Source organism: Carcharhinus amblyrhynchos, chromosome 14, assembly GCF_965287045.1.
Source record: "Carcharhinus amblyrhynchos chromosome 14, sCarAmb.v2.hapA, whole genome shotgun sequence".
In the NCBI taxonomy this organism is placed as follows: Eukaryota; Metazoa; Chordata; class Chondrichthyes; order Carcharhiniformes; family Carcharhinidae; genus Carcharhinus; species Carcharhinus amblyrhynchos.
Window position 1 is genome coordinate 10,329,827 of NC_137337.1, and position 21,915 is coordinate 10,351,741.

The 21,915-nt window shown below is 42.1% G+C and overlaps 2 protein-coding genes across 7 annotated transcripts in view; both read right to left on the reverse strand.

Moving 5' to 3' along the window:
- LOC145352423 (poly(A) polymerase type 3) overlaps positions 1–7,756 on the reverse strand; it is a 74,876-nt gene extending 67,120 nt beyond the window's left edge. For all 6 annotated transcript variants that reach the window (XR_013888542.1, XM_080202266.1, XM_080202265.1 and 3 more), the window contains exon 1: positions 7,585–7,756. Coding sequence is in view for 5 of the 6 variants with exons in the window: in XM_080202266.1 (XP_080058392.1) it covers positions 7,585–7,592 (8 nt within the window). In the remaining variant the exon portion in view is untranslated. The remainder of the gene's footprint in view (positions 1–7,584) is intronic.
- Positions 7,757–11,880: 4,124 nt separating this feature from the next.
- The window catches only part of ak7b (adenylate kinase 7b), a 51,527-nt gene continuing 41,492 nt past the window's right edge, over positions 11,881–21,915 (reverse strand). The window contains exons 14-18 of the mRNA XM_080202272.1: positions 18,856–18,924; positions 17,989–18,186; positions 14,073–14,293; positions 13,494–13,652; positions 11,881–12,065 (exon numbers count right to left, since the gene is read on the reverse strand). Coding sequence (XP_080058398.1) covers positions 12,027–12,065; positions 13,494–13,652; positions 14,073–14,293; positions 17,989–18,186; positions 18,856–18,924 — 686 coding nt within the window. The 3' untranslated portion in view covers positions 11,881–12,026. The remainder of the gene's footprint in view (positions 12,066–13,493; positions 13,653–14,072; positions 14,294–17,988; positions 18,187–18,855; positions 18,925–21,915) is intronic.

Here is a 21,915-nt window from a genome sequence, read left to right on the forward strand (position 1 = left end):
AAAACAATGACCCACTAGCCTATACCAATCCCTTTTCGTCCATAAACCTATCCAGAGATCTCTTAAACGCCCCCAAACTAGACGCATTTACAACTGCAGCAGGCAGGGCATTCCAATCCCTCACCACCCGCTGGGTAAAGAACCTACCCCTGACATCCGTCCTGTAGCTACCCCCCCTTAATTTAAAGCCATGCCCCCTCGTGCTAGCTTTCTCCATCCGAGGAAAAAGGCTATCACTATCCACCCTATCTAAACCTCTAATCATCTTATATGTTTCAATAAGATCCCCTCTTAGCCGCCTTCTTTCCAACGAAAACAACCCTAAATCCCTCAGTCTCTCCTCATAGGACCTCCCCACCATACCAGGCAACATCCTAGTAAACCTCCTCTGCACCCTCTCCAACGCCTCCACATCCTTCTTGTAATGCGGGGACCAGAACTGCACACAGTACTCCAAGTGCGGCCGCACTAGAGTAGTGTACAGTTGCAACATTACACTGCGACTCCTAAATTCAATCCCCCTACCAATAAACGCCAAGACACCGTACGCCTTCTTAACAACCTTATCTACTTGATTCCCAACTTTCAGGGATCTATGTACACACACACCTAGATCCCTCTGTTCATCCACACTATTCAAAGTCCTCCCGTTAGCCCTATACTCGACACATCTGTTGCTCCTACCAAAGTGAATTACCTCACACTTCTCCGCATTAAATTCCATCCGCCACCTCTCGGCCCAGCTCTGCAACCTATCTAAGTCTCCCTGCAGACTATGACACCCTTCCTCACAATCTACCACACCTCCAATTTTGGTGTCATCAGCAAATTTACTAATCCACCCAACTATACCCTCATCCAGATCATTAATAAAAATTACAAACAACAGTGGCCCCAAAACAGATCCCTGAGGCACACCACTCGTAACTGTACTCCATGATGAATATTTACCATCCACCACCACCCTCTGTCTCCTATCTGATAGCCAATTCCTGATCCAACTTCCTAGATTACCCACAATCCCATACATCTGCATTTTCTGCAGAAGCCTACCATGGTGAACCTTATCGAACGCCTTACTAAAATCCATGTATACCACGTCAACCGCCTTGCCCCCATCCACCTCTTTGGTCACCTTCTCAAAAAACTCAATAAAGTTAGTAAGGCACGACCTACCCGCTACAAAACCATGCTGACTATTTCTAATCAATTCATTACACTCCAAATAACTATAAATCCTATCCCTAATAATTTTTTCTAAAACCTTGCCCACAACAGAAGTAAGACTCACCGGTCTATAATTCCCGGAAAAGTCTCTGTTCCCCTTCTTAAACAATGGGACAACATTCGCTATCCTCCAATCCTCCGGGACTACACCAGAGACCAATGACGACCTGAAGATCTGAGCCAGAGGCTCTGCAATCACCTCTCTAGCCTCCCAGAGAATCCTAGGGTAGATCCCATCCGGACCAGGGGACTTATCTATTTTCAGCCCCTCAAGAATTTCCAGCACATCCTCTTTATCAACCGTAATACTGTCTATTTTACACCCCTGCAACCCAATGTCCTCCTCAGCTATATTCATGTCCCCCTGCGTGAACAATATTCATGTCCCCCTGCGTGAACATGGTTTTCCTCCTACAGTCCGAAAGACATGCTGGTTAGGTGCAATGGCCATGCTAAATTCTCCCCCCGTGTACCCAAACAGTCGCTTGAGTGTGGCAACTAGACGATTTTCACAGTAACTTCAGTAGTGTTTACACAAGCCATTTGTGATGTTAATAAATAAAATTTAAAACAGTGATATTTCCCTTTGTATAGTCATCACACTCTTCAATAAATCAGTCCTTTTTCCAGCAGTCCACAATCACTCCCCAGCTTCCAATGGTTTCCTGAATCAGTTTCACCAAGTAGTAATTTCAAGTGACCATCTCCAGGCACTTTTGGCAGTTTTCAGCAAATCTGTAAATCCATTAACAGCAGTGACGCCCATTCTGATGATTCTTTCTTATCCTGGCCACACTAAAACAAATCTGCCACAATCAGTAGAAGACTGCTGGATGCATCTATTCAACTGAAGACCCCCCCCCCCACACATCTGGATGTGGTAGCTAGCAGTCAAGCAGCCTTTTTTCTCAATTCTGTAGATAGGTCATATGGACTTGAAACAATAATTTTTTGTTCTTCACAGATGCTGTCAGACTTGTTGAGTTTATCCAGCATTTTCTCTCTGCTGACCCACAAACAATTTCTATCTCTAACGTTCACTGCTTCATAGGGAAGACTGTTAAGCCAATCACAAAAATGGCTTCCTCTGTCCCCTTCCCCATGAAACAGAACCTTTCATTCAGATCAAAATGCTAATTACCTATCCTTCCTCCCAATGTTGTTTCATCTTTGAAGTAAACGGACAGTTTACAGTGCAACTGTTTGCAACCTGATACCAACACCATCTTTGCGGGACTTTGGGAGACTCGAGTAAACTTAAGAGACTAGTATCATTGTCTCCAAGTGCAAATACCTTGCACCTTTGTCAGTAAGAGAACGGAAGCCTTATTCTAATCAAACCACTTACTGCCAGTCAGACTTCAACAGATCACATGGTTCTTTTATACTACATTGAAAGCAAAAGTACAAAAATATAATCTTATAAACCTCATTAATTGTAACAAGACTGAAACTTTTTTTGGATATCATCCTTTCATGCAAAACTCATATCAAGAAAAAAGTCAAGTTGCAAACAAAAACTACCATCTTGTCCTTGCAATTTTCTCAGCTCTTGAAGATATGAACATCTTGTAAAGAGATTCTGATCTGTACCATTCCATACCTTAAAGTGGTCATTCTTGTGTAACTAGAAAATTAATTCTTACCCTACCACATCCAAGAATATGGAGGTTGTCACAATACAGATGAGGATTCAAATCTGAAGCCCTGCCAGCGTACTCAGCTACTCACTTCTAACCAGAAAAGCCACCAGGAAGCTACAGTGAGGTATACTTCAACATATTTTGGAGGGAGTGCAGCGGAGGTTTACTAGGCTGATACCGGAGTTGAGGAGGTTGAACTATGAGGAGAGGCTGAATAAACTAGGCTTGTACTCGTTAGAGTTTAGAAGAATGAGGGGAGATCTCATTGAGACATATAAGATGATGAATGGGATGGATAGGGTAGAGGTGGAGAGGCTCTTCCCGCTCAAAGGACAGTAGGACTAGAGGGCACAGCCTCAAGATAAAGGGAGGGCGGTTTAGAACGGAGTTGAAGAGGAACTTCTTCACTCAAAGGGTGGTGAATCTCTGGAATTCTCTGCCCGTTGAAGTGGTGGAGGCTGCCTCACTAAATATAGTTAAGACGCAGGTTGATAGGCGAGGGGATTAAGGGTTATGGGGAGAGAGCGGGAATGTGGAACTGAGACACGACAGATCAGCCATGATCTTATTGAATGGCGGGGCAGGCTCGAAGGGCTAGATGGCCTACTCCTGCTCCTATTTCTTATGTTCTTATATTAAAAGTGAAACATTTTGGTTTCTTCCTCTTTTTCCTGCCAATTTGATCTTCTCTCATCTCAACCAAAGCTGCTGCCTCATTGGGTCCAAAGGAACCAGACAGCCTCCAGTTCCTTGTTCACTTTTCATCTGCAAGTCTGCACAGTGAGTGTACTAACAGATAAAATATTTCAAGCATCAGAACCAATTCCATCAACAAATTCAACTCCAATGGGATTAATGGATAGCTTTGAAGAGCAGAAATCCAGGATGGCTTTTTCCCTTGCCTAAGCTATACATGACAATGTAATTTTTCGACTCCCAACCTAAGAACAATAAACTAATTTAGCCTTGATCAAAATCAAATCTGGCACCTCTCTCACCCATTCAGACATACAAACTAAGAGGAGTAGGGCACTGGGCTCCCTCAAGTCTGCTGTGCCAGTTAGATCATAACTGATCTCTTTAATCAATTAGACCACCCAAACCAAAGGAGCTTTGACTGTATTTTCAACAGCTTCAGCACCCAAAGGAAATTATAAACCCTCCAACTGAAGCTTCTAATCTGTGTGTAAAAAACTAAGTAATGCCTTTAGTGAATAAGCAACATTTTTGCTGAATCATACTCTTTGTGAAGGACACCTATAGCTAAATGTCAGTGCACACAAGTTGTCAGTTTCAGAATATTAGAACTTAATGTAAAACCATAAATTGATAAGAAAAAATGCTTCCTCCTTTCCTAGCTCCATTTGCAAAAATTCACTTAAGTCCATACAAATTGTATTGAAACCTGAAAACGATAAGCCCACGTGGATATTTTTCACAACAAAATTTACACATACTGCTCAGTCTTATTTGTATAATAATGCAGGAGATAATCAGTGCACACAATCACACAAATTATATGCAGTCACAATAAATTGGACTGTCTCTGGCTTCCTCTTAAGACGCTGTCTTCTCCAAGCACTAGTTAATGGGACATTTCACTTTCATTTTTACAAAATCCATACTATGCACTTATGAAATATTTGCAGAAAAATTAAAAATTGATTAAACTAAATTAGGAAACATCGCAGCCTATTTATTTGTAAAACAGTTTTTTAAAAATGAGAAATGACTGATGCACAAAATGCTGATGGCCAAAAGAATAAAAACACATACATATTAATTTTCCAAGTGCTTTGGCATTTGGTAAATTCATTATCAAGTCTTTGATTGAACTTTCTGGCTGTATTTAATGACAGTCCACACAATTTTCCTAACTCATTAAAATTTTGAATTTGTTTATATCCAGTGGATTGCCAAGCCTTATTCATCATTTGGCCATCAGCATTTTCTGTGTATCAGTCATTTCTCATTTTTAACAACTGTTTTATGAATAACTAGGCTGATCATGCATGTCCCACTTGGCATGGTCTGTTTGTACTCCCTCAAATTCAATGGACAAAACACTTGAACGTAACTGGTGCAGAACCAGCTTAGCCAACCACTGCCATGTCTGTCTGGACCACAAGCACTTTAAGGCATTGATATCATCTACCAAAACTACATACTAGTTAGTATCATCACACTGAATAAGCCTGGCATTGTTTTTTGCTACAAACCATTTGCTCTGTTTTTGTCATCACCTCCTCCTCCACCCACCACCACCAACCCCAGCACACAAAGTTCATAGACATCTTTACCATGAAATTGAGACCATCCAGCTGTTCAGAACTTTGGAATGCTACTTACGCCCAAATTGAGGTTTGGACCCTACATCCCCAACACAAATCTCCAACTTTCATAAGCTTTAGCTGTTAAAAATCTGCTGTCTGTATCCTAACCCACAATTTCCAACGTCAGACATCCAACATCTCCTGCTTAAAAGTGTTCTACTTCATGACCTCAGCCTGCCCTATCGTTGTGACCTCTGCTATCCAAACAAACCTCCAAGAGTTTTATGCTCTTCCAACTCTGGCTTCTTGTACATTCCACCCCAGCACCATTTTCTTTTACAACTTTATGCAAAATATCCTGCATTTTAAAGCAGTCACATTCAATGAAGGTCATCATTAAGATGTCCGTTATAAAAGATAATAGAACCATACAGAACCGGCCATTTGGTGCTTTGGATCTGTGCTGTCACGTTGGTAGAGCTATCCAACTTGTCCCCCGCTTCTGGGCTCTTTCCACCTAGCCTGTAATTTATTTTCTTCTGCTTCCATCACTCTTTCAGGCAATGCATTCCAGATTACAACAAATCACTTCAAATTTCCTTGTGCCACCTCTGATTCTTTTACCAATTACCTTAGATCTGTATCCTCTGATTATCAGTTATGCCACTGTAGCAAAACCATTCATGATTTTGAACACCTGTCTAACCTCTTAACTTTCTCTGCTCTAAGCAGAACAAGCCCAGGCTCTCCAAATAACTAGAATGAACTGGGGATGAAGGACTTCAGTTATGTTCTTCCACACTCTTTTCAAAGCAACATACTTCAAGTACAGTGCCCAAAATTGAACACAATATTCCAACTGAAGCCTAACCACTGTTTTATGAAGTTTTGGCCTAACTTCTTTGCTTTTGCACTCTTGTGCCTACATCAATAAAAGCAAGGCTCTCAAGCACTAGTTTAAAAACCCTTAATTTTCATTTGCAAAGATTTGGATACATTCAGCCCAAGTCACTATTTCCGTAGCTCCTGTAAAACTGCATCATTATCTATCCTCTTTCTTCTTATCAAAGCAAATGAGTTAAATGTCACCTGCCACGTGTCCATTTCATCCACTTGTCTATTTCTGAAGTTCATTACTAACCACTTCATTGCTTACTACATGTGTTTTGTGCATCTAAAAAATTTTGAAATGATGCCCTATATACCCAAATCCTGTAAGAAGTCTGACAACACCAGGTTTAGACTTCTTACTGTGTTTACCCCCGTCCAAAGCCAGCATCTCCACATCATACCCAAATACAGATAATGTATTTTAGGAGGGGATAGTGGCCTAAATACTGGACCCCGAGAAACATCACTGCTCTCTGTCCTTTAACCAATTTCGAGCCCATGTTAAAGTTTTATTGATTAGTCACAAGTAAGGGTTACATTAAAACTGCAATGAAGTTACTGTGAAATTCAGTTCCAACCTTATCGCTTTTCCCCCCTCATCTTCACCCTACGAGATGTGATGGCAAATTGCCACTGCAGGTTGGCTTCCCTGATAGCGTCACCAAGTATAAAAGTATTACTGCCATCTCGTTCATACACATATTCCCTCTAAACAAAGTAAACATGCAAAATACTTTGTTAATTCAAAATTGCTCCCCTTCAAATTCAAGCGATTAAGTTCCCCTGCCAAAAGGCAAGTTTCTCTATGTTCCCCAAATTAAGCAAGTTCATTTTTGACAATAGCTATCAATGGATGTTTCCTAAACAAAACCAAAGGGTACAAAATAGCACTGCTTGCCGTACTGGTTTCAATTAAAAGTTGCTTACCAAGGTCATCCTTTTAACATGTCAGAAGGTAGAGATCCCCATTTTGATTACATCAACATCAATTATACAATTTACCACTAGGCTGGGGGTGTGTTGATACATGAACAACGGGCTTGGGAAGAAAATAACGTTTCAACAGGTAGAATTTTGGCAATTCTGCTTTATAAATTATATTTAAGTGGGCAATATAAGGCAGCTTTAAAAAAAAAATCAGAAAATGTGGCTTAAAAGATTTCCCCATAACATCGGTTACAAAATCTAGTCAGCCATTCAAAATGCAGTATATTAAAGGCAGAGGGATAAAACCATGTTAAATATCAACAACCGTATCAAACAAATTGATTTAAAATATTGCAATTTCGTAACGTTTCTCCAAACAGGCCGGCAGAGAAGGAATGGAGAAATGCAGGGGGACATATCCATTTAGTGTGAGTAAGCGACAACTCAACAATAAATTGGAATGAAAGCTTCCCCTCAGGGTCTGGCTGCGGGCAGCGAGAGGCCTAAAGGCGGCGGCACTGACTGGCTGCCGCTTGGCCTTTCGGGGTGGGGTGGGCTAGAGATGTGGCCAGGCCTCTCCTCTCCCTCGCCGTTCACACCCTGACTCTCCACATAGTACTCACTATGGCATGGCTCGGCTCGGCCCGGCTCCGTTCCACTTCCACTCCCCCTTCCCTAACGGTCGCCGAGGTTCACTCTCATCCTGGCGCCCCGAGCTTTATTATTAGCCGCTTGGTCGGAAATTTTCTCCCCCTTGTAATTTTCCCCCACCTTTTCACCCAATTGAAATTTCTTCCTCTTCACTCACCCCCCCGCCACTTTATTCTCTAATTTTCCCCCCACCCCCTCCCCTGCTCCTCCTTTATAACAAAGCGCCCGCTCCCAACATGGCGACAGACGGACAAAAACAACAAACCCGCCGCAGCCAGCGCCAGCCGGCTCGACGTGCCCGGCGCGGCGTCAGCCTACGTCACCGCGTCGGCCACGGACGCCGCCAGGGAATGGGAGAGCATGCGCGTCAGGGCGACCGTCCTCCCCCCGCCCCGCCCCGCCCCCGCGACAGCCAGTTTACGCATGTGCAATAGCCCTCTACCGCGAGGAACACGCCGGGTCGGGCTGCCAATTGCACGCATGCGCAGCCACGCCCCCCAGCCCCCAAATGCGGGGGTGGAGCCAAATATTAGTTGGGCAAAGGTCACGCTCTGGGCAACATTAAAAGGGATGGGATAGATTCATTTAAGTTCATTTATTAGTGTCACAAGTAAGGTTACATTAACACTGCAATAATTTAGTGTGAAAATCCCCTCATTGCCACACTCAGGTGCTGTCCCTGCAGAGGGAGCATGAGGTGTCCATGGGTGCGGTTGACACCTTCCGCACCCGTTGGGCACCACAAGGGCTGGGGTGTGTTATTGATCCAGTAATCACATTTTAAGTTGATGTTTTCAAGTTTCCTTTGTACTTTGATTTTGTTCAGGCTGTTCCCCTCCCTTTTGGGGAGCCATCTCTTTTACTTTGTCCTGATTTAACTTGAGTTTGTTTATTTGGTTTGATCTTAAAAGAGGCCACACTCCGGTGCTTGTTTGGGTACACGGAGGGAGAATTTAGCATGGCCAATGTGAGGTAATGCTTTTTGGAAGATCTAATACAGATAGGAAATATACTGTAATTGGCAGAACCCTTAAGAATATTGATAGGCAAAGGGATCTGAGTGTACATGTACACAAGTCAGTGAAAGTGGCAATCTACCTGGAGAAAGTAGTCAAGAAGGCATATGGCATGCTTGCCGTCATCGGTTGGGGCATTGAGTTTAAAAATTGGTATGCTGCAGCTTTGTAGAACCTTAGTTAGGCCGCACTTGGAATATAGTGTTCAATTCTGGTCGCCACACTACCAGAAGGATGTGGAGGCTTTGGAGAGGGTACAGAAAAGATTTACCAGGATGTTGTCTGGTATGGGGGGCATTAGCTGTGAGGAGAGGTTGGAGAAACTTGGTTTGTTCTCACTGGAGAGACAGAGATTGAGGGGAGACCTGATAGAAGTCTACAAGATTATGAGGCATGGAGGGAGTCAGAAGCTTTTTCCCAGGTTGGAAGAGTCAATTACTAGGGGACACAGGTTTAAAGTGTGAGGGGCAAGGTTTAAAGGAGATGTACAAGGCAGATTTTTTACACACAGAGCAGTGAGTGCCTGTAACTTGTTGCCGGGGGAGGTAGTGGAAGCGGACATGGCAGTTTTAAGGGACGTCTTGACAAGTACATGAATAGGATGGGAATAGAGGGATATGGTCCCCAGAAGGAAAGGGGGTTTTCGTTAAGTCAGGCAGCATGGTCAGTGCGGGCTTGGAGAGCCAAAGGGCCTGTTCCTGTGCTGTAATTTTCTTTGTTCTTTGTTCAATGCACCTAACCAGTACATCTTTCAGACTGCGGGAGGAAACCCATGTAGACATGGGAAGAATGTGCAGATTCCTCACAGACAGTGACCCAAGCTGGGAATCAAACCCAGGTCCCTGGCGTTGTGAGGCAGCAGTGCTAACCCCTGCGCCACCCCTACTTTTGGACTGTCGGAGGAAATCAGAGCACCTAGAGGAAACCCATGCAGAGGTTGGGCACAGTCTTAGAGGAGGCCATTTAGCCCATCACTTCCCTTACTAGCACCTTCTGAAAAAGCAATTCAGCCCGTCTGAACCAATTTTCCTGGAAGCCTTGCAACTACTTTCTCTTCAGACAATTCTCTTTTCAAAGCCCACCATTAGTGGGCAGCACGGTGGCATGGCTGCTTCACAGCACCAGGGACTCGAGTTCAATTCCAACCTTGGGTGACTGTTTGTGTGGAGTTTGCACATTCTCCCCCACGTCTGCATCGATTTCCTCCAGGTGCCCGGGTTTCCTCTCAGTCTGAAAATCATACTGCTTAGACCAGGCCAAATTGCCCCTTAGTGCCAGGGGATTAACAGGATAAATATGTGTGGTTACAGGGAAAGGGCCTGGGTTGATTGTTGCTAGTGCAGGTTCAATGCACTGAATGACCTCCTTCTGCATTGTAGGATTTCTATTCTATTCACTATTGAGTCTGTCACCACCTGAGGCAGTGCGTTTCCAGGACCTAACCATTCCCTGTGTAGGAAACATTTTTCCACATGTCGTCATTGTTTCTTTAACAAAGGGTCAACATCTTGCGCTGTCTTGTAAAACAAATCACACCCGAAGACTTGGCAAATTAACAATTTTGTTTTTATACAAATGATTCTGCTGCTACTTGGATTGTAATTTGAAACTTACTATTTGCTCGTGCTTTTACGAAAAATATTTTTTGGTCTCGGTCATCATCTCAATTTATCAGTCTCTCTTTCCACTGAATTCACTGTTTCCCCTTAGTCTCACACTTCCCAATGGTTATTCCGACCATCAGCTTTGACCTTGCCATCTCACATGGTCTTGCTATTATTCTCTTGTGATGAAACCTAAATTTACCTTAGTCTGAAGTTTGGAGATCAGGTATTCCAGTTCCTAACGAACCTCAGGTCTCCTGTGCGTGCACCGGCTGGAAACATCCTACACTTGCACAGTTCTGCCTTTTTACATTCTACAGAACATTGACTGGCCTTGAGTGCCTTTACAGAGGAAGAACAGCCAAAAAGGGCAAGCTTGATACAGAGTGTCATTATCAAGAAGGTGTTCCAGGGAGTCGTACATTGTGGGGGTTCCAAATCAAGACAGCAGATGGGACAAGTCCCAAAGAAAAGTGCCTGATAAGGGAGAAAGACAGGAGATAGCAATAAGTCCCATTAAGTCAATAAAAAAGAGTAGAGCTGCAGTGAGCAGACCTTAAGCAAGAATCCCTGAAGATCCAAGTAGGCAGCCATGTATTAGTGCTGTTGGGCAAAAGTACCCCTTTGGAATAATGGTGTTCTGCTTGGAATGGTCAAAGATCTGTAACTGTACTTGGAAAGTGAAACTTGCATGTACTTGAAGAAAGGAATCTCGGAAGGCATCCCATGAGGTGGGTCATTATTGAAGGTGTCTGAATGGAGACAAAATTTGGAGAGGTTTCCGAGGAGACAACTTGAAAGGGGGAGCTTGGAAACCCTTATGAGAAATATGAAGTCTCAGTGACATTGGTTGGCTCACAATGTGACAAACATCTGGGAAGGTTGTTGCAAAATCCGTAGAATCTTGTTTGGTGCATCTGTCATCTGTTGTGCGCATTGAAGTGTGTCTGACCACAATTCACCTGTTAATTCACATGTCCCTCATACTTACCCTGAATGTTAAAGTAAATTGTTTTACCTTTCTGAACTTGTAAAGATTGTTGTTTAAAATGTGTGGAATATTGTGGCTTTATTCACGTTTGTAAGCATCTTGAAACTCAAACTTTATCTACTTTAAACAAAACGTTATTGGTCCCTAACAGGGTCTCCACTCATGACCTGGATCTGACCAAGGATCATAAGTCCTTATGGTATCAATCACAGATAAGACAACTCTGATTATTTGTATCATTCTACACCCACACCCTAATTCCCACTCCAAACACTACCTCTTTCTGTATCAGCCCTTCAGACAAAAACCCTTCACTTATAACTCCTGTCTTTAATTTCCAGTTGTTCTAGCCTTTGGTTTTCTTTTCACCATGACATATCTCCAGCTACTGATTCACTCCACCACACCTTCACTTCCACCTTTGAATCCTTGTCCCGATTAATCCCATTACATTCTTAACCTGGCTGAAAAAAATACATCATTGCTCACACTTGATCTTTGTTTGTATTAATCATAGCCTAATGATAATCCAGAAGACCAATGCTGCACTTTTCAATGGAGGAATAGAATTTCTTTTTAAGTCAGAATAATACAAAGGTGTTGCATTGTAAGAGTACAAATGAATGTGCATCTCTTTATTCATATGTATAAGCGGGATTTATTTTAATAGCACAAATTACATTTCCATTACAATTTCTGTTCCTCATCTACAATTTAAAATACCGTTCTAATCATTGCATTTTATCAGAACTGGTTTGAACATCTATTTGATGGCTGGAAGCAACTTAACTTCTTTTTTCTCTTCATTCAATTTGTGGATTATTCTTGAACAGGTACTCAGCCTTGAAAATAAATATATAATACATATTAGTCAGGTTGGTCAGTTCTGTATAAGGGTAGTGGGAATTAAAATATGCAGGGGTATTTAAGAGAGGTGTAACTGAAGTAGGACATGGCAAATCTTTACTTGTTATATGATTGTTTGACCACATGTTTTAGAAAACATTGATGTGAAACCTAAACTTTGAGAGAGGAGCCCGCTATATCTTTATGTTTAGGTATACCTTCATATTTTTACACTATGTCACAAGGGGAACAGGTAAAATAAGTGGACATTCCAGCTATGTGACCTTTTAAAACTGCAGATTTGTGAATTTGCTGTATTGTCTGATCCCACTGATGTGAGATGATGGTTGGGGTCGGGGCGCAAATTGCTGCAGAGAAACTACTATTTGCTTTAGATGTGGGGTGAGAGTAACACAACAGGACTACGAATGGGGGATATTACCCAAGACCATTGATCTTGATTGCTACCCAGTGGTTCCAAACTATGTTTTTGAAATATGGTGAATTCATTATATTTAATGGACAAGTACACAAAATGCTTACATTTCTTCCGTGAGATTTCAACACAGTACTACTGATATCTGGCCTCTTAATATAAGAACATAAGAACATAAGAACATAAGAAATAGGAGCAGGAGTAGGCCATCCTTTCAGTAGAAAGGACTGAAATTTTGAATTGATTTGACTTATTATTGTCACATGTACTAGTATATAGTGAAAGTATTGTTTCTTGAGCACTACACAGACAAAGCAAACCGTAGTACATAAGGAAGGAAAGGAGAACAGAATGTAGTGTTACACTCAGAGATAGGGTGTAGAGAAAGATCAACTTAATGCAAGGTAAGTCCATTCAAAAGTCTAATGGCAGCAGGGAAGAAGCTGTTCTTGAGTTGGTTGGTACATGACCTCAGACTTTTGTATCTTTATCCTGACAGAAGAAGGTGGAAGAGAGTATTTCCAGGGTATGCGTGATCCTTAATTATGCTGGCTGCTTTGCCAAGGCAATGGGAAATGTAAACACAATGGATGGGAGGCTGGTTTGAGTGATGGGAGTTTCATGCACAACCCTTTGTAGTTAATTCCAGTCTTGGACAGAGTGAAATGTATTGCTGTAGTTGGCAATAAGGAAGCTTGGTACTAAAATCAAACACGTTAAATACTTGCTTCACAGCTATTGTTTCTTTCGATGTCTATTTAGCCAGTCACAGTTGTGGGAGGTTAGTCTTGGCTGCAGACTGGGATAGAAAACTGGACGTTTCACCCTTCACAATGATCCTGACATGGTACCAGTACTGATTACCATAAATGCAATATTGTCACGGATTAAAATTATTGCATGGTGTTATTTTGAGTGCCATGGTAGGAGGTTTATTAAAAAGGTTGAGGGGGTAGTGGCAAGAGAATCAATATTTTCTTTCTCTTACCAGAAAATCCACTGGGTCATTGGGTCTGATCTTGCAGCACTCAATCAACCCCTTGGTCAGTGTAGGCATGACGTTCTGCATTAAATAATTTCGTAATGGAACTGAATGAGCTTCAAGAAATTCCTGTTCTTGTCTCTTTACCTCCTCCAGGCGCTTGTTCTGCATTAACAAAGCATAGACAATTACTTTTCAGCTAATACAAAGACAAGATAGGGGATATGGGGATATTGCTGTAAGATGGAGTTGAGGTAAAAGATCAGCCATGATCTTAAAGGTTGAGTAGGCTCAAAAAGTTAGGTGGCCTGTTCTTATTTCTTAGCTATAAACACACAACACGTTTATATAATGTAACTGCAACTTTAAATTATAAATCAAGCAGTTATTTTCTCAGGAACTGACTGTCAATTCCATCAACCTTCAGTAGATTAGAAAAAAGATCTAGAATATATTATAAAGGGCGTGACAACTGAACTCTTTGAAAATAAAGAGAAGAATGGGCAGAATAAACATTTATGAAAATGCTGTCCGTATCCTAACTGGACAGAATGTCCCATCTTCAAGCATGTTTCTCTAACTTACCCACTCCTCCCAGCGTGCTAGTTTTTCTGCAGCTTCTTCTGCTTCCCTGCGTTCCCGCTCTGCAAGTTCACTAGCCTCTCTGGCCAGGCGTTCATCTGCCTCTCTGCGCTGCAATTCTTTCAGCTCATCATGTGTGGGCCCATAGTTTTTCGCAGATCCCACAACTTTAATAATATCATCAATCACTGGGGTGTTCTCAGCATCATTGTCATGTGAAACGTCTGAAAGGAACAATTACAGGTCGCACTGTTAAATTTTCTTGTAATCCTACTGCAATCTTCAACATTGCTGGAAAATGCTAAATTGAATTCTCTCTTTCTAATGCAAACTGCTGGCCAAAATTACCTTTGTATTTTGCACTGTGAGTTACACCTCTTTATTTTAAGTTTTTATATTAAACTGGGGGAGGCAATGGCAATGTCACTGGACTAGTATTTAAGGATGATTCTCTGGGGACATGGGTTCAAATCCCGCCACGGTAGCTGGTGAAATTTAACATCAATTAATAAAATTTGAAATGGAAAGCTAATTTTAGAAATATTAACTGTGTTGATTGTCATAAAAACCCATCTGATTCACAAATGCTCTTTAGGGCAGGAAATGTGCCATCCTTACCTGGTCTGGTTTATATGTGACTTCAGATCCACAGCAGTGTAGTTGACTTTTAGCTGTACACTGAAATGGCTAAGCACAGTTCAAGTGTAGTGGAAGGCATGCCCCTATCTACGTCAAGAGGGGCAAAGTAGAAATGGTCAAAAGCTTCAAGTTTCTAGGTGTCCAAATCACCAACAACCTGTCCTGGTCCCTCCATGCGGACGCTATAGTTAAGAAAGCCCACCAATGCCTCTACCTTTTCAGGAGACTAAGAAAACTTGGCATGCCTCCTACAACTCTCACCAACTTCTATAGACGCACTATAGAAAGCATTCTTTCTGGTTGTATTACAGCTTGGTGTGGCTCCTGCTCTGCCCAAGACCGCAAGAAACTACAAAGGGTCGTGAATGAAGCCCAGTCCATCACTCAAACCAGCCTTCCATCCATTCACACTGTTTACACTTCCGACTGCCTTGGAAAATCAGCCGGCATAATCAAGGATCCCACGCACCCCGGACATACTCTCTTCCACCTTCTTAGATTGGGAAAAATATACAAAAGTCTGAGATCGGGTACCAACCAACTCAAAAACAGCTTCTTCCATGCTGCATCAACTTAACTCATTAAGTTGATCTTTCTCTACACCCTAGCTATGACTGTAACTTTACATTCTGCACTCTCTCCTTTTCTTCTCTATGAATGGTCTGTATAGCGCACAATACTTTTCACTGTATGCTAATACATGTGACAATAACAAATCAAATCAAAAAGGGTAATTGAAGATAGGCAACAAATGTCGGCCATGCCAGTAATCCACACATCCCATGAAAGAATAAAAAAAAAAATTTTGCCTGCTGTTTTGTACTATCTCTACAATCTCGACCTCTTACAGTCCTACCAATAGGCTCTGCTACTGACCATGGCGGTTCTAATGAAATCGGACAATTAACCTACCTATCCTTTTCTTTAAACAATTTATGATTTCATTTCAGATTTTCAACACTCTTTGGAGTGTGTTGTGGATTAAAAAAAAACAATATGATGTTATTATTGGCCATGAAAATCACTAATGATGATTCTGCCAGAGCTAAAAATAGATCAGACATTAAAATAGGCGTCAATAGTTAAGAAATAAAAGCGTAAACACTCAAGATTTTCCATACACACTATGTCATCAGGGAACAGAGTTGAAGACAGCTGAGGTCCTTCTCCTTTGAGAGGGTGAGAAGGAAAATCAGAGGGTAAGTCAACCAGAATGATACAGTTAAAAAAACACTTGTATTCATATGTGCCTTTCACAGCCTCAGGGCATCCTATTGTGTTCTACAGCCAATGAGACACTGTTATTAACCTATTTACCTGCCTCTTTAAAGTAACTCTTCTAGTGCTTGGTTCAAATTAAGTCAATTAGAGACTCAGTTGTCTCCTGCTACAATTTATTTTGCTCAGTTAATGGCCTGGATAGTTACAGCATTTGTCATGATCCATCACGCGAACCAGCCTCTCATCCATTGACTCTGTCTACACTTCTCACTGCCTCAGCAAAGCAGTAAAAAGTCTGACAACACCAGGTTTCAGTCCAACCGATTTATTTGATAGTAAATTCACTAGCTTTCGGGTTAGCCCCTTCGTCAGGTGAACCCCTTCATCATTCACCTGACGAAGGGGCTAACCCGAAAGCTAGTGAATTTACTATCAAATAAATCGGTTGGACTGAAACCTGGTGTTGTCAGACTTTTTACTGTGTTTACCCCAGTCCATCGCCGGCATATCCACATCATGACTACTATCAGCAAAGCAGCCAGCATAATTAAGGACCCCACACACCCCAGACATTCTCTCTTCCACCTTCTTCCGTCAGGAAAGAGCTATAAAAGTACCAACCAACTCAAGAACAGCTTCTTCCCTGTTGTCATCAGACTTTTGAATGGACCTACCTTACATTAAGCTGATCTTTCTCTACATCCTAGCTATGACTGTAACACTACATTCTACACTCTCTCCTTTCCTTCGTTTTGAACAGTATGCTTTGTCTCTGTAGCACGCAGGAAACAATATTTTTCACTGTATGCCAATACATATGACAATAATAAATCAAATCAAGTCAAATGATTTAACTGATGGTGAAACAGGCTCAAGGGGTTGAACAGCCTGCTGCTGTTCCCAATGTCTTGTAAAATGCGACCTAAAAGTTATCATGAGTGATTCCAAGTGAGGCCCTCCAAATGAATAAACAATTTTTTCAATGAAGTGTGAATTTTGCCTGGTCAAGTATGTTAAAAAGATAACAAAACTTTAGACAATTAACATTAATTCCTGGGCCTGTACAGAGAAATTTGGCAAATGCGGTCAGGCAAGAGGTAGGATAACCATGGACACCAGGCAGCAGTCTGTGGTGAATGACTCTTATGTGGGTGTGCTGTTACGACAAGCTGGAGAGATAGGGACTGGGAAGTCCTGCTTGGGGACTCAGAAGCAGGAAATGTTAGAAGTAAATGGAAAAAGAGGCAGAGGGAGAGTCAGTGTGGAAGGAAAAAACCTAAGTCTAAGTTATTAGTGTCTGAAGTGAAAAAAAATGACCATCTCACTGTGATTCTTGACAGGCCTTGGATGGCTGTAATGTAGGCTGCATCAATACTTGCTTTGGAGGATGCAGGGACAAATATAGTAAATTTCGGTATACCTGGAAAGATGTTCACTATTCCAGACTGAGACTTCATAGAATCCATAGAATCCCTACAGTGCAGAGAGAGGCCATTCAGCCCATCCAGTCTGCACCGACCACAATCCCACCCAGGCCCTATCCCCATAACCCCATGTATTTACCCTAACTAATCTCCCTGACACTAAGGGCCAATTTACCATGGCCAATCCACCTAACCCGCACATCTTTGGACTGTTGGAGGAAACCATAGTACCCACAAGCCACAGAGATCAATGCACTCTGTGCCATCCGTCCATTTATCCTCGAGGATCAGTAAAGTGCTCCCTCCCGTCATGGCCATATGTTTTTCTGATCTGTTCAGCTGATGCATCATATTTAAACAGTTGTTTCTTAAAAAATTAATAAACTGCCTCAGATCACTTATGTGGGTAATGTGTGACTCCCTTAAAACTGACAGTTGATAAGAAAATTCAATACTCTTTTGATTTACTTTTAGACCCTTAGTGAATCAAGGAGTTGGGATTGGACAAGAAAGTGAAGTTGGTGTTGGTTCAACCATGATGTTAGTGAATGGCAGAGCACTGTCAAAGACCCGTATGGACTACCTCTCCTCATATATCTCATGTTAGTCATTTCATAGGCATCAATCAAGCTTACCAATGTGTACAGGATGAATCTCAATCTCATCAAAGTAATTCAGGAGTGTCTCATCTTCTGTGTTTTGTTCCCTGAATTGAGCAAGATGGCGCATGAACCTGTCTTGTGTATAATGGGTTCCAACAACAACACTCTCTGGCAGATTCAAGGCGCGATTCTTCAAGAACTCATCAGGGGCATCCAAAGCAAAAATAAACTCTGTGGAGAGAAGGCACACAGGAACTTGAATTACTGGCAAATATGTAATGGGTGGGGGTTCAGAAGAACATAAGTTTTTAAAGTAAATAGCTGAGCTTTTAGGTAGTAGGAGACTGGAGGTGATGCGGGTGCTAAGAGAGTCTAGGAAGTAGTCAGAGATAGCCTTGTTGGTGATTGAGACCTCAGGAGCAGAAAGAAGGCAAAACTGATTGTGTCGTGATCTGTGTGGACTTGAGCATTTTAATGTATAGTGAAATTGAGTGAGGATAGTTGTGTAGAAAAGTCAGAAGAGAAAAACTTAGGGAATTCAGGCATAAATGAATTCAACAAGGATGAGGAGGCCCACGTAACAGGTTTAAATTTCAGTGGTGCATTATTATTCTGGAGCTTTCCTTGATTACCTATGAGGGAGCTTCAAATAAATGTTTCCCTTCAGAGCTAAGAGGAGGAAAAAGGTCCTCTATGGGTCAGATCATACATTTGGAGAGAGCAAACCTGATGGGCCAAATTACCTTTTCACCCTTAACTCAATTAAATAAGACCAACAACAGATAGATTCTTTAACTGAAGACAGTAGACATTGCAAGATGGCAATGACAAAAAATAAAGTATGACTAATATTATTGAGATAGCTTTATAAAATCATAAATATAATGAAACATTACCAACCTGGAGTAATAACCTTGTCGTATTGTGGTAATTTGCTCAATGTAGCTTCTTCTTCTTCTTCCTCTTCAACTACATTACAAGATGAGAAAAAGAGTAAGTCACAGATTAATACAGATTCTAAAAGATCGCAGTAGTGTCTGGGCTGCTGGAATGTAACTGAGCTGGATTAAATTAAATCACTCATATATATATATATAGCAAGTCAAGGAGATGTTTGATATAGCCTTATCATTTTGGAAGTTTTGTGTGGTTATTTACCTCTCTCAGGAGACTAAATATATTGGGCACAGCTCATGATATTCCAGTTTCACCTGTTCTAGAGAAATAAGCATGCTCAATAGATTGATTTTTTAAAATTCATTCCATGCTTGACTACATTCGGGTGACATGGTTGGGGTTGAATAGTGTGTGCAAACCATGTGAGGTGTGTGATTTGGGAGCACAGTGCACTCTTGCCTCACAGCGCAGGGACCCCGGTTTGATTCCAGGCTTGGGTCACTGTCTGTGTGGAGTTTGCATGTTCTCCTTCTGTCTGTGTGGGTTTCCTCCAGGTGCTCCGGTTTCCTCCCAAAGTCCAAAGATGGATTGGCCATGCTAAGTTGTCAAGGGGACTAGCTAGGTTATCTATGGGAATAGGGCCTGGGTGGGATTGTGGTGTGTGCAGACCCGATGGGTTGAATGATCTCCTTTGGTACTGTAGGATTCTATGATTCTATGTGTGGTACATTACGGTAAAATATATCAATGCCAGGTTAATTGATAAAATTGTTGGCCATTGTATTATGCGGGTGTGGTAAATTGTGTGTTAAGCTCGTGGTGATATGGCATTTGAAGATGCACTCACTGATTAGTCATTGAACATTTTGTGACACTTCAACAGACTCCTGGTATTAACTTCTGAAGATATCTGTTGGTCCCACTAACTTTGCAAGTTTTGTCTGGAAAGCCTCCTGTGCATTGTTGACATTACTCCTCCCCTGCCACTTCCTGCACCAAGGCCTCCAGGGCAGCTTTGGAAAATCTTGGAGCCTGCTCTGTGCCATTATTGCTATTACTGAGAGGTCCCCAAGTCATAATCACTTTTAGAATGGCTTCCAATACCTCCTCCAGTCAAAATGCCTCTCCCCATTAGAGACATTGGCTGGCTTTAACTCATGTTAGCCTCAATTTTGCACCACCTGTTCAGGAATGCAAACATTTAACAATGCACTTAGTGTTGACTTCTCGCTACTATTAACTAAATGATCAGACAGCATGTTTATGTGCTGCCACCATCGGAAGTAACAGCTCTTTTCAAATATGCCTTTTTTGTGTTGCTTCAACTTTCTAATTCTTTCCATTTGTGTGTTATCCTTTATGTCTGGATGGCTTTTTTCCCCTAATTATTTGTTTATTTTCATTCACACTTTCAGTCTTTCTCTCTTCTGTTCTCTATAATAGTCACTCCCTTTATCTCCCCTCCACTCTGTTTGTCTCCCACTATTTCTGTGTGAGTGCCTCAAGTGCAATTTTTCTTGTACCATTTCACTGTTTCTAAAAGTCATGCCAGGCAGCAAAGTGGCAGCCAGTGTGAATTAGCATCAGGTTCATTCGCTTCACTACATCCAGCACCCAGATTCACATTGTCATTTTGCAGTGGTCTATTAGCCCTTCGATTACTTTTCCACAATTGACAGAAATAGTAAGAATTAGAGAGTTAGAGAGAACTGAGAAGGAGAACAGGAAGAGAGGTGAAAGCTGCAAAACTGAAAACAAGCATTGGGATCACGATGCTTCTTGCTTCCAATGGTGAGGGGGGTTTACAATGAAACACACCATGCCTCGGCACAGGGTCCTGATCAGTGGGGAGAAGGGGGAGCCTTGCACCGGCTGGTGTCAATGGGCACCAGAGTGATAACTCTGCATTTTCTAATAGGTTCAAAATAAAAGAGAGCCTATCAGCAGGCAATTTAGAGAATATCAGACTCTGTTTGGCCGAGTCCGCTTAAAGCAGGAAAACAGACGGGTCCAAATGTTGAGGTGTGCGTGCATGCAAGGAACAAGAGAGGCAGAGGATGAAAATGCTGTATTTTATTTTTGTGAATAAAGGCACAACCAGCAACAGCGAGGCAAAGCACGAGGTGCCAGGTGAAAGCCGCAAGCCAAGGTGAGCACACTGGTCAACAACCATAGAGGAAAGCAGGCGAGAGGCGACTCAACCAGGGCTGAGGAAGGCAAGCCAGCCAACAACAGCGTGGCACCAGGTAAAAGCCATGAACCAAGGTGAGGCAGCTGGTCAGAGTCAGCAGTCTTTGAGTAGTGAGGGGATCAGGAGAAGGCCAACTCGATCCCCAGGTGTCAGGAGGCCAGCCAACAACAGCAACCCAAGAGGCTGATTTTTCCATCCCATTGCTTATCAGCAAGTTCCAAGTTCCATGCTTGCTCACCTCAAGGCACAGATTGCAATACTGATCATCCTCACTATCATTCTAACATGAGGATTTCAATTCAGCAATTATTCATGCAGGCATGTTTTTAAAAGTTAAAAAGCAGAGATCAATTCATGTATTTTTGAGGTTTGTGCCTTTGCATTCTTTGGGGAAAAGGGGCCGGGGTTGGGTGGGGTGTAATGTCATGTGGGGGAGCCCAGAAATGAAGGTGAGCACATCTCCACAAAGTGTAAGTCTGCCTTGGATGGTGGAAGCTTGTAAATTTCAGGCTACCTTTGTATTTGTTCATGGCATCAGTGACTAGGCCAACATTTACAATGCATCCCAAACTGACTTTGAACAGATGCCGGTGAGCCACCTTCTTGAATGCTGAGTCCCTGTGGACAGGAGTTCCATAATTTTGATCCAGCAACAGTAAAGGAATGGCGATATAGTTCTAAGTCTAGATGATGAGCATTGTGGAGAGGATCTTCCAAATAGTGGTGTTCCCATATGTCTGCTGCCCTGGAGGTGGCAAGTTTGGAAGGTGCTTATGAGGAAGCCTTGGCTTGCTACAGTACATCTTGTACATGGTATGCAACCTTTACAGATGCAATATAGAAGCATCCTTTCGGGTTGTATCACAGCTTGG